The 13,973-nt window shown below is 35.3% G+C and overlaps 1 protein-coding gene across 5 annotated transcripts in view; it reads right to left on the bottom strand.

Moving 5' to 3' along the window:
• Positions 1-13,973, bottom strand: part of ARL6IP6 (ADP ribosylation factor like GTPase 6 interacting protein 6) — a 100,532-nt gene that overhangs the window by 78,450 nt on the left and 8,109 nt on the right. For 2 of the 5 annotated variants that reach the window (XM_007494169.3, XM_001372835.4), the window contains exon 3: positions 2,216-2,348. In XM_007494169.3, the coding sequence (XP_007494231.1) occupies positions 2,216-2,348 (133 nt within the window). Of the gene's footprint in view, positions 1-828; positions 890-1,026; positions 1,281-2,215; positions 2,349-10,353; positions 10,587-13,973 lie in introns of those variants that run through there. The other 3 variants (XM_016433637.2, XM_007494171.3, XM_056793875.1) reach the window with 3 other exon arrangements.

Raw genomic sequence — 13,973 nt, 5'->3', positions numbered from 1 at the left:
ATTGAAACATGCCACTCACTTCCTGCTCTGTAAGTCATGAACTTAAAATGCAGACATATGTAGGGCTATGCATGTTTATGATGAAAGTATTGTTTTTTCATTTGGTGAGGGTTTATTATTTAAATAGGGTGGGATAAACTATATTAGAATAATTAAAAATTCATGTTAAAAATAATAAGTTTTTTTTTAAATGGGGAGGGGGGCAACTAAGTGCCTCAGGGGATAAAGTGCCAGGCCTGGAGAAAGGAGTCATGGGTTCAAATATGGCCTCAGCTATGCCCTAGTTTCATGAACCTTGGGCAAGTCACTTAATCCCAACTGCTTGGCAGTTGAATAAATTCTAAGATAGAAAGTAAGGGTTTAATTAAATAAATAAACAAAAGGAGGAAATCCATAGGGAAAGGAAGGGAACAAGCATTTATTAAGTACTACCTATTGCATGTCAGGAAGTATGCTAAGGTCTTTAAAATTTTTTATCTCATTTGTCCTCAAACAACCAGGAAAGTAGGTATTATTATTTTCTCATTTAAAAATTTAAGAAACTGAGGCAGACAAGGGTTAAGTGATTTGCTTAAGGTGACACAGCTAAATAGTCTGGGATTAGATTTGAACTTTTGTCTTCTTGACTTCAGGCCCAATTCTCTATCATCCCTTAGCTGCCTCTATTATCAACAGGGCTATAGATAGCTTTTTTTTTTTTTTTAAACCCATACTTTCTTAGAATCACAGTTAGGTAGTGTCTGAAGCCATATTTGAACCCAAGTGTCTGTATCCCAATGCCCTCCCAACCCCACTTTATCCATAGTGCTACCTACCTGCCCCCAGGACAATAGATTTTTAAGATCAGAAAGATTTGGGAAGTTTGAAGGAAGTGATAAATAGAGAGAAGCTGAAAAAAAGGAGAAGGTAGAAAGGACAGATGTACAGTTCATAATTCTGAAATAAATAGATTAGTGTTCATTTAGTCATTAAGTACTCTTCCCTATCCCAAGCAATAACCATTAAATAATACAGTAGGACATTATATACATTTTGTCACTTCATTTTTATGAACATTCTATGAAGTAGGCTGGACTGATGATATAATAATAATAGCAACACAAACTCTCACATTATAATTCAACATCCCAGTAAGACACTTAGTTTAAATAGTATTTCTATCATAAGCAATAAAATCATTTATCCATACTTTCATATGAATGAAACTGCCACTTATGGCATGCTTGATTTGAAAGCTTCCAGAAGTAATCTGAGACCTGTTTTGATCACATCACAGCCACCTACAGAAATGTAATAAATCTTTACCAAGAATAGCATCTAGCATAGTGGTAGACATATAATATGTGTTCAAGAAATGCTTATTTAAGCTTCTTTATATAATGCTTAACTAGTAATAAAAATCCAAATATGAATTGCTAACATAACTTTTAAAAAACCTGATGAATCATAAAAGTATCTTGAAGTTTCAGATTCCTAGCAATAATTATATACTGTTATAAGTAAAAATTCATCTGAAGGCTTATTGCCAGATTTATAAGCATTTATTAGTAAAGAGAGAGAAATACTCCATTTCAGCTAGATGACTGAGGCCCAGGCTTGCCAGTGATGGTCAGATAAGAGAGCAAAGCACCAGCTCAAGGAACCACTTAGTTCCAGAGAGGGAGTAAAAAGGTCCACTCTCCTTCCTGAGCTCGCTTTGTAAATTGAACATACTTCTCCCCATGATGACACTGCACTGGCTCTAGCACAATGACCACTCAGGACACTCACGCAGATGCTGGTGTAGCAAAGGATACAGTGTCAGGGCATCAGACATATGACTCTGTGACACCTGTGTCCCACCACTGCAGTGCATCAGGATGGAAGTATTTTAACACACACACACACACACACACACACACACACACACACACACGAAACTGTATAACATAGTCACTCTTGTCTAATTCTTTGGATTTGTTATGAAAATTACATACTAAATAATGCAGCAGAGCCAAAAATTAGATAGACCCAGGGTCTACACTATATTCATTTTCACTTTTAAAGGCAAAACTAAAGCATGTGAACTAAAAAACTTGCTCTGTGTCTATTTTATGGACAATTTGGACCTATGAATCACTTCAAAAATAATGCACATTTCTATTTATTGCTATTTAATTTTTTTCACAGACAGAAAAGGACTAAAGCGGCAACATGTAAAGACAAAAATACTTACTTGAACTTGGCTGGTGAAAGAGGAGTAGGAGGGAACATTCCAGGTTCAAAAGAATCAAAATAAGTCACTGTCCAAGAAAAACTGCAACATGAAAACCCTGCTGTTATGGATATAACAAGCAGAGTCCAGAATCCTTAATAAGAGAGAAAGAGGGGGAAAAAAAGTCTTGTAAGTTTCAAAACACTGGCAATTACTGAGAAACTCTTCTTTAGAATTCAAGAAGAGAATTACACCTAGGAGTAAAACTATGGGATCTATAAAAACACTGCCTTTCGACCCTTTAAGAAATCAGAAAGATTTAAAACTAAACGAAGATAAGGCAGTGTCTCAGAAACAGCAAAATTCAAAACAACCAAAGTTTTTCTCCCCACCGCCCCCCTCTTCCAGAAGTGGCTAACTACTCCACAATTTTTTTTTTCAGGCAGAAAAACCAGTTCTGCCCAGTTTTTTTTCCCCTTTGGAAAGAGTCCATTTAGTAATAACTATAGACCATTTAAAAAGTCTTAACAATTTTCAAAAATCAACAAGCCCTGCACTTAAGTTAAATCGAACTCTTGCTAAAGCTCAGGTCCACAAGATAGACATATTATCAAACAAACAATTTCTCCAGCAATGTGGCATGCATGGGAATTATTCAGGCAGGTATCAGAGCCACTTCATAGTAATGAGCAGAAGAAAAGTGCAGAAGCATGTTTGTTTTAGGAAATCTATTGGAGCATGAAAAGTAATTTAGAGCTAAGATTTGTCAAATGTCAGCCTGTGAATCTTAAAAATTCTCAGACCCTACTTCAGAACACTTGGTTAAGACCATTCCCCATTTAAACTCTACTTCACCCATACTTAAGCATGCCTTATGGGAAGATAAAGTTGTAAACTCCTTGCTGAACAATGAAAAATACTTAACCCATACTTATAGTAAGGCAAAAGCTCTTAAGCTGTGCCTATTTTTAAATCTAATACAAAAGGGTGCTAAGTACCTATAAAGGTTAGGCAACTTGTAAACTTGCAAGTGGCAAAGAGGTGAGAACTTACTCAGAGGTTTTAGTCTACTCAGGTGTGAATTACTCAAAAGTTTAGTCTACTCAGGTGTGAATTAAGAATGGTCTGTCCTTTGGAAAACGTCTACTGTGATTGGTAGATGTGAGAACTTAGGGGAGGTGACATAGGAGAAAAAAGGACTCTCTCTGAGAGAAAGAGGCTGAATAAGATTGAGCTGGCCAAAGCTGAACTGGTGTCTCTCTGAACACTAAAATCTTGCTTTGGAAAGATCTTGTGGTGAGTTGATAAAAGACTGACTGATCTTTCTCTTAGGGCTTGGGCCTAGGCTGGCCTAGTCCTTTTCTCATTGTTTCCTCTCTCTCTCTTTAATTCCTTCATTTGTGTTAATTAAAATCTCCATAAAACCCAGCTGATTTGGGTATATTTCATATTTGGGAATTTTTCCCTGGCGACCACTATATTTTTGATTTGAAACCATATTTACACGGTCACAATTTAAGGCAACCACTCTTTTATCTGTAACAGTTTATGACAAACACTCTTTTAATTGTTACAAGCCTTAACTCCTCATGAAAAGTTAACCCCTTTTCTGACTAACTTTTGAAAGGTAAAAAGACTGTTAATTAGGTAACTACATTGCATTCTTTTATTTTTTTTCTTCCTTCATTATTGAGCCTCCCTCCCTTTTCCCACAGATTTCTTTAGTCATGCAGATATGATTTATAACAATTGATCTTTATGCCAGAATGAAAAAAAAAGTCTAGTCAGCTTAGAATTAACTATGACATGCTTACTGGGCAAGGAGTTTATGCTACAGTTCAAAATCAGTTGACTTATAATTCACTAGCATACCAGTAAATTAAAGTCATATCATTGCAGACCTGGCATAGACTTTCCATCACCAGTCAGACTCAGAAGCAAAGCACAGTATGTCTGTGACTGGCAGAAGATGCACCAAACTTTAATGGACCAGCAGCTGAGGGTTACCAGGATAAAAAGAAGAGTCTAGTCCATAATTTTATGTTCTATGTTGTCAGTATGCATGAAATACCTGGGAGATGTTGTCTATAATCAGTCTATGTTCTATGTTCTGTGATATGTCTGTGTTGTCTATATGTTGTGCCTGTGACCACAATGGGAGGGTTACATTTTGGGAAAAATAAATCTCTTTCTCCCTTTTCCATTTTTTCTAGAAGAATGGAGGAGACAGAGGCCATTTGGGAAATTCGGGAAATATTTTTTATGGATTTTTGAATCTCCTAAAATCTTAAGATAATTTAAATGGTTAAAAGAAATCTTATTCTATGATCTCATTAAAGCAAGGGTCACATCAATAATTTGTCAAACATTTCTCCTTCCATTTCTCAATGGCCATGAGAGAGGGAATGTAGAAATCTAAAAGAAAAAGGGACAAATTGATACCACCATTGAATTATATCAACAGGTTAAATACCGATATATATATTTTACGAAAATCACAAAGGATTTTAGAATGCCGTCTAGCAAACCAGCTGAACAGACTTCAAACAGTCACCTTTAAATCACTGATTCACAGGGAGTACAGTGACCACTCAAGCTCTGTAAAGTGTAAAAATTAATAATATAAATTTTATATAACATCCATAATATTGCTCAAAAAAGGCAGGAATGCAAGTTATATATAAAAGGGGGGAAAGAGATATTAATAATAAATGTCAAAAAATGTAAAACATCAAAAAGAATTTGTTTAAATTAAAAAATTGGTAATATGTTATTGTGAAATGCCAATGAAGATTAACATGCATTAAAATACAAGTTGTCAATGTGTAAATTATACTGTAAAAATCTAGTGCAAAATACATAAAAATGTTAAATCAGAATAATTGGTGAAATGTAATTAATTATGTAGATTTATTGTTTGAGGTAAAAGTCATTGGAATTGCAGCTATCATTAATTTTGAGTTTTGAATTCAGGTATAGTTGTCTGATAGACCATTGAATTGTATCCACCATTCAAAAGGAAAAAATAATGAAGTCAAAGTGTTTAAGTCCTCAAAATATGTACATTATTCTATAAAAACTGAAAATGTGTCTAAATATAAACTTACTCTTATTCCACTAGAAGATAGCATAGCATAACAGATCAAGACAACACAAAATATCTTACACCAAACACTTATTGCAGAATTGATTAGGAAGAAAATATATATACCAAACCCTAGTATATTACCCTATAACAGGACATAACCTTTGCAGCATAATAGCATGGGCACTTAGAAATTAATTAATTAAACAAATTTGACTGATAAGTAAAAGAGAAGTCAGTATTTGCTTGGCTTATGGAACCAAGAATTGGATGCTAACAATCAGGCATCAAGGGCATCCACTTCAGAAAGCAAAAACTGATATCAAGGATATAATACTGCAGCTTTATTTGTCTAATTTAAATAAAAAAGGAGCAGATATGGGAGCAACTCAAGAAGATCAAGGTTTTCCATGCTCAATGCACCCCAGGACATAAAATTTCCAGGTAGTAAGGAAGTCAGGGGCTTTCCATTCAGCAAGGATCTGGAAACAAGCCCAGTTCACCCCAGATTGCAAGGCCTCTGAGTAGCCATTAACTTAGGAGCAGTATGCCATAGTCTTCTCCCTTTGCTCAAACCCAGTCCATTCTCCTCTCCAAGTTACTAATGTCCAGCCAAGAAAATAATAATATAGAAGTTCTGTGAAAAGAACATACCTGTGATTTATTATACTATAGAAAACACTGCTTAAGAGTCACTAAGGCAATCTGCAGCCATTGTTTCCATCTTGTAAATCACTGCCAATCATTGTTCTGGCAAAAGGTTTACCTAATTTCTTAGCCTATGTCATTTTCCCTATAAACTGTGCACCTTAAATCAATAAACTAAGTCACCGCCCAGCCCTCCTGGGTCTGCATTCTTGCCCCTCAAGACCCCCAACCAAGTGGACCCCAGAGCCTGACACAACACTCAAATCTGTATCCAGTTCAAAAGTTTTCTTTCTTCTGACCTACATGTCAACATAAAATTTAATCGAAGTGAAAGAAATGGGGAAATAAAACTTACTAAGGTAGAGAGAAGTAAATCAAAACTAGCAGAAACCAGCAACAGCAGACTTAAAATACGATATTCTATATATAAAAACAGCACAAAATGAAAGTGATGTAATATGAACTCTTCTGAAACCTTATATATCATTCCTATACATTGTACTTAACATCCTAATTCCTTTTCCCCTCTTCAGATCTTGATCCTAATAGCTGAGTATCTATGAGAGATCTTTTGCTTATTGAACTTTGCTCCATATTTGAAAAAGCAATCACCAATCTATAAATCATTTCAAAACAACTTTTGGAAATACAGGTCTATAATTCAGAATCTTTCCCCAAAGAAACAATGTTAAAAACTTATTGTTAATACAACTGGGTTAAGATACTCATAGCTAATTACCTGAGTTCTGAAAAGGGGAAGGGGATGGATACAGTGCCAATGGAAAAAGTAAATTTTTTAAAATTTTATTTATTTTTTCTTCTTTATTAATTTATTTTGTCAATTTAGAACATTATTCCTTGGTTACAAAAATCACATTATTTCCCTCCTTCCCCTCACCCCACCCTTTCCGCATCTGATGCACAATTTCATTGGGTATTACACGTGTCCTTGATCAGAATCTATTTCCATGTTGGTGTTTGCATTAGGATGTTCATTTAGAGTCTACGTCCCCAACCATATCCCCATCGACCCATGTAGTCAAGCAGTTGTTTTTCTTCTGTTTCTACTCCCACAGTTTTTTCTCTGAATGTAGATAGTATTTTTCTCTCTCGTAGATGCCTCCAAGTTGTTCAGGATCACTGCATTGCCACTAAAGGAGAAGTCCATTACATTCAATTGTACCACAGGTGCATCAGTCTCTGTGTACAATGTTCTCCTAGTTCTGCTCCTTTCGCTCTGAATTAATTCCTGGAGGTCATTCCGGTCCCCATGGAATTCCTCCACTTTATTATTCCTTTGAGCACCATAGTATTCCATCACCAACATATACCACAGTTTGTTCAGCCATTTCCCAATTGATGGGCATCCCCTCGTTTTCCAATTTTTGGCCACCACAAAGAGCACAGCTCTGAATATTCTTGTACATGTATTTTTCCTTATTATCTCTTTGGGGTACAAACCCAGCAGTACTATGGCTGGATCAATTCACAACTCCACCAGCAATGCATTAATGTCCCCACTTTGCCACATCCCCTCCAGCATTCATTACTTTCCCTTGCTGTCATGTTAGCCAATCTGGTAGGTGTGAGGTGGTACCTCAGAGTCGTTTTGATTTGTATCTCTCTGCTTATAAGAGATTTAGAACACTTTTTGATGTGCTTATTAATAGTTTTGATTTCTTTAATTGAAAATTGACTATTCATGTCCCTTGCCCTTTTGTCAATTGGAGAATGGCTTGATTTTTTGTACAATTGGTTTAGCTCTTTATAAATTTGAGTAATTAAGACTTTTGTCAGAGGTTTTTGTAATGAAGATTTTCCCAAATGGTTGTTTCCCATCTAATTTTGGTTGCATTGGTTTTGTTTGCACAAAACCTTTTAAATTTGATGTAAAATTATTGATTTTATATTTTGTGATTTTTTTTTCTAGCTCTTGCTTGGTTTTAAAGTCTTTCCTTTCCCAAAGATCTGACATGTATACTATTCTGTGTTCACCTAATTGGCTTATAGTTTCTGGAAAAAGGAATTTATTAAACAATTAATGCAACTGGAGATAGCCCTTGGCTTGTTAAATAATTTTTGTTTTTTAACTACCTTCTCTTTCTTTTCCCCTCTCTCCATTAAGGCTTGCAAGATACTTAAGATTTGCTCTTTATCTGTTGCAAAATGATTTCCCCCACTCCCCGATCAAAACATCCATTCCTTAGGTAGGAATTATTGATATCTGAACAACAAACACTGCTTAATCATCTTGGAGCTTTAGGGACTTCCTAAAAAGAGTATTTCTTCCTGGCATAATTCTATAATTTAGGTGGACAGGATTACCAGGTATGAGAAGCACCAGGTTACCTCAGCCGAAAGAATCTCCTAGTATCAACCATAAGTTATTTAATTTCCCTTGCTGCCCCCCCCCCCCACATTTTCAGTACCAGATTTGGTCCACACCCCCACAGTCCCACCTCACTCTCTCCACCATGGAGTAGGATTGTGGCAAAAAGGGAAAGCAGCTTTTGGAACAATAATTTGAATGTATGGATTCTTTTTTAAGTTTGGGACTATATGAATTCAATAAAGAAGCAGGTGGTCTGGTGGACAGATGTGGCATCAATTAATCAAAATCAAAGTCAGCTGGGTTCTGACCCAAATTAGCTAAAAACTAGGGTTTCAATACCCCACAAATTCTGTTTAAACCTTTACCTTCAGTCTTACAATCATTACCAAATGTCAGTTTCATGGGAGAAGAGTATAAAGGAGTTAAGTGACCTGCCCAGTCACATAGCTAGAAGGGAATGAGGCCACATTTGAATCCCGGAGCTCATTTCCAGGTCTGCCTCTCTATCCAGAGCTACCTAGCTATCCCTACCACAAATTCTTTTAAGATTACAAGTTGCAGAGAAACTGCTGATCCATTATCTTTATGCTGATGATTCTTAAATCTATTCAGTCCTAGTCTCTCTGGATCTCTAGATCTCTAGCCTCACATCTCCAACTGTTTGTTCGGTAGATATCTTAACCTCAAAATGGAAGTTGCTTTCTTTTCCCCTAAACCTTCCCTTCTTCCAAATTTCCTATTACTGTTGAGGCTTTCAAACTATTGCCAAGGCTTGTTGATTTCACCTAAACATTCCTTCCAAGACTCATCTCCTCCTCAATATTTGATACTGCACTTGGGTGCAGGCCCTCACTTTCTCATAGTTGGGTCACTGAAATAATCTGCTTGTCACAAGTCTCTGTTACAAGGGAATCACTTTAAAAGACTGATATATATTAATTTAAGGTCGCCAAGGAATCAGCTATGTAATTCCTAAATGAAAAACTCAAGTCAGCCGTCAGCTTTTTTTGGAGTTTAATTACAATAGGAGCAAGAAAGGAATTAGAGATATATATATAGAGAGAAAGGGGAGAGAAGGGAATAGGGCTTAAATACCCCTTCTGTTTAGGCTGGGCCAAAAGGCCCAAGCCCTTAGATAGCTGGGGCAAAGAAAGAGATCAGTCCCTATTACTCACGTGTCCAAAATGGAGAAACAGTCTCAGAGGCCCCCACCTTCAGCTTCCTTCAGAGCAAGCTTCCTCAGAGCCCAGGAACCACCCCGACCAAAAAACTCAACCCCCTCCAGTCTCCAGACCCTCCTATCTTTAAGGACACCATCCAAGTTGCCTCCCCTCAGTCCTCACATCTACCAATCACTCTTCATCAATTTCCCTGTCAATGGAGGCTCTCGCTTAACCCAGGACCGCCCAGAGGTTTCTGGCTTTTGCACATGTCTGTTGAAGGTCATATTTTTCAAATGATTAAATCTTTACTCCTTTGTTACAGCCCTTTCTAAATCCTGTTAACTTGAGTATGGTAGAGATTGGAATAATTAAATTTTGATCTAGGCTGCAGCCCTTACTCAATCCTATTAGGACTGAATAGGGTGGAGATTTATTCCAAGTATCTCCATTGTATCAATTCTAAAATCAATCAAGACTCAAAGAAATTCCTGTTCTATGCTTAAGCATAGGTCAAAGTCCTTTCCATTGTTCAGCAAAGGGTTTCTGTCCTAAAGTAATCTTAAGAAGGGAAGAGAAGGAACCTCCCATGCCAATGGGGTTCCCATTCCAATAGACTATCAGTAAGAAATTTTCCAAGTATGAAATATCCCAATGGTGAAATTTCCAACATTTATAAGTCTAAGGAAATTTGAGGTTTATATCTCTAATCACTCTAGTTCATCCTCCATTCAGCCACCACAGGTGATTTTCCTCAACAGCATATATGAGCATACCTCCCTATCATACCTCCTCAATAAATTCCAATAGCTCCCTATAATTTACAGGTTAAAACACAAGATCCTTTATTGTCATGTCCTTCATAGCCTACCTGTCTTACACTTTTTCATCCGGTAATACTGGTCTCTTTCCTCAAAGCACTCCATTTCTACTCTGGGCCTTTTTTTCTGGCTGTTCCCATATATGGAGGGCTCTCCATCATCTCCACATCCTAGCTTCCTTAAGGATCAAGCTTAGGCCTTCTACAGGAAGTCATTCTCCATCTGTGTTTCTCATTTGTTCTGTATATAGATAGCCTGTTGGTACAGTTGTTTGCCTTTTGCCTCCTCCATGGGATCCTAAACTCCTCAAAGGCAGTAACTATCTTTTTCCTTTTTTTTTTTGTATCTGTGTCAGGCAAAAAGGAGACTTAAAATTTCCTCCACCAATGAAATCACATATCTAGTCCCATCTCCTATTTAGTCTAAATTTGGTAACTGAAGACTGCTTTTGCAGGAATTTTCAATTACAATTAAATGCTAACAGATATTTATTACTATATTCTATTGTTGAATTAATTCATAAAAGGCCCCAAATACTTATTCATCTCTATATAAAGCATATCCATTTAAAAAATAGTTGTAGTCAGTGTATTCTCTTATCAGTGGACAGATTATTTTGTAATGTTTGTACAGTTGTTTACGTTGTTATCTCTATCATTAGACTGTTAGCTCCTTGAGAGCAGGGATTCTTTTGTTCCTCATTGTATTCCCAGTCCTTCACAATACCTAGCACACAAACACTTAATGTTCATTGATCATTAATTGACTAAGTGCAAGGTACTGTGCTAGGTATTAAGAGATAACAAATTAAATAAATTTGGTTCATTTCTTTTTAGTCATCAATTTTATGTGGCTATTTACAAAAACAAAACAAAAAAACCCATCTCACATATAGATCATATTTAATTATAACTATCTGTTCAGCCATTACTCAATTATTTAACATTGGAATATTAGCTGTTTCCAGTTTTTGTAGTAACAATGTTGCTATAACTTTTTTCTCTCTTTTCTATGATAGTTTAGGCATATTCCAAATAATGACATTATTGGACTAGGGAGTATATTGGTGACCTGCCCCATAAAAATTATCATATAATACTTATTCCCATTTTATGAGGTAGAATGTTTTAAAAAATGATTTTGTTCCCTTTTGTAAATTGAAAATAGTTCCTTAAGAACTATAGATTGCCTTTTACTATTTTTACCAGTCTCATGATTTTGTTTTTGTTATATTTGCAATATTACACCATTTTTAATGCTGATCGTTACTCTACAGAAATTTAATTTTTATTAAATACAGCATCTTGGATTTACCTCATTCACAGTATTTGACAGATTATCTTCTCTTCCATAAGTTAACACTATCAAGAAGATGAAATTTAACACATCAAAAGTGAGAGCCTAAGCTTATTCTATATTAGCACATTTTTCCAACTTTATTTCTTAAATGGATCCTTTCCTCAACTTATTTTCCATAGATTTATCAAATTAATTTGACATATATTGATTTGACAAAGTGAGATACAGTGGGTTAAATCCTAATTTCATTTCTATCTTCTTGTGACAATGGGAGTGACAATCTCTCTCGATCTTACATCCCTATGTATAAAATGAAGGGATTAGGTTCTATAACTTTCTAAGGTCACTTTCTTGTTCTAAAAAACTATTATCTCAATGCCAATAACTTGTATTTTCATTTGACTTTTTTTCTACCTCGTACTTCTTAAATTTTCATTTTTTTCTATCTCCAAGAACTTCCCTACAATACACTTGACTTTTTTGCCAATTGGCAAAAAAAAAAAAAGACAAATTTAGAAAAAGAATCTAACAAACCCCATCTGCCAGTAATTAGCATTAAAAATAGCAAAAAGTTAATCAATACCTCTTCTCAGTTGCCTAGCTAACGGATAAAAAAAAGTTTGGGTAGATTTTGTTCAATTTAGTTGCTTTCACATTTTTATTTACTCAGCCTATTTTTAACCCCAGCCCTCATTTCCTTTCCTAAATCCAGAAATTTATTCACTGAGCTCCATTGCATCTCACCATCTCTCAATCATCTCACTGACATCCTCAGGAAACTTTCAGTGCTTACCCTACCAGTACATGGAAGTTATGTTATTTGGATTAATTTTTATTTGGGTCACTTAACATATACTGCAAGAATTTCGGTCCTTCCAACTATATGAAAGACAAGATTTAATTTTTTCAACTCCAAATAGTTAACCTCAATATGACTTACTTTCATTTCTTGAAATGAAATTTTAACTTTCTATTCCATAACCACACAATACAGACCTCCTTAAATTGGAACAGGAGGCTTACTAGATTTCTGGAATACAAAAACTATCCAATTAAATTGGGAAGCTAGTTAGAAACACTGATTCACAGTCATTGGACACAAACTATTAACTCCCTTCTGTCACCAAGTCTGGCTTCTTCCTCTGAAATATATCTTGGATTTACTCTTCACTCAGTTCCTACTTCTATTACTCTAAAATGATAATACCTCCACTCATAATTAGACTAACAGTCTCCTATCACTCCCATACAATCCTGAAACATTGTTTCAACCTAATTCATAAAGAATCTAAAATAGCTTCCTATAGGACAGCCGAAATTTTTCTATACTGTTTTTAATGCCTTCTATAATCTGGATCAATTCAACCCATCAAACTCCATTTATCACTACATTTTTTTACCAAGTCCCTTGATGTTTCTCATAGCTCCCTTTCTGCTTTGAATAGTGGTTAAGGATTGAACTTTTACCAATTAATATAATTAATATGTCTCTGAAAAGATTTCAGTATTTGGGCTTTTAGGTTTGTAGTATATGGGATCTGTTCAATCATATCTTGTAGTCAATTTTTATAGAATCCAGAAATGAGAATTTGAGTAAATAAAATATCTTGACAACCTTGGCTAACTCTTCAGATGCCTACTTGTATTATTTCTTCATGTGCTAGACTACATGTTCACTTTCCCTTTAATTCTGCTCATTTAAAACCTGCATGTTCTTCAAGGTGGAATTCAAGTTTCTCTGCTCAGGGAAACTTTCCCTGACTGCTCAGGGCTAAGCAATTTAGCCTTATTTTCTAATGATCACAAATATTGGCAATTCATTTATACAATTCTTTAGAGTTCAAGTACTAGGCCCATCTTATATGTGAAAATATAAAGGCTAATATATAGTTCCCAGGGTACCTATGTGATTTTAACAATTTGTACATTTTTAAAGGCATAGTGTTATAAAGTGACTTTTCTTTTACACTACCAAACTTTGAAACTTTTGAGTTACACTTCATATACTTTATATCAATATGTAAATATGTGCTGTTGTTAATGACTGCTTTCTAAGACTACTGAGGGCAGGAACTATCTTTTATAATTATTTTGTAAACATTTCCTTGCCCTTGGTGCCAGTTCTAAGAAATGATAAGCAAAGTGTAGGTTACAAATACAAGAAAAACACTTAAGTTCCCCTGATTCCAATATGGCCCTACCTTTTGAATCCTTGGTTTTTGCATTCATGTTGTGAGGGCAATTTCTATTTGGAAAAATACTTTATCACTAAGAGGGCACTACTTTAAGTATTATACAATACTATCTTACATATCACATAAGACACGATAATGTCATATACATATAATTTCTAAAAGTTGTCACGTCATCAGTATTGGAAATACAGCATTTTCAGACAAACTACTTTGGAATGTTAAAAGACAGATCTCTACAT

Source organism: Monodelphis domestica, chromosome 4, assembly GCF_027887165.1.
Source record: "Monodelphis domestica isolate mMonDom1 chromosome 4, mMonDom1.pri, whole genome shotgun sequence".
Lineage (NCBI taxonomy): Eukaryota > Metazoa > Chordata > Mammalia > Didelphimorphia > Didelphidae > Monodelphis > Monodelphis domestica.
Note: the sequence above shows the minus strand (reverse complement) of the source record. Positions and strands in the feature narration are given on the sequence as shown.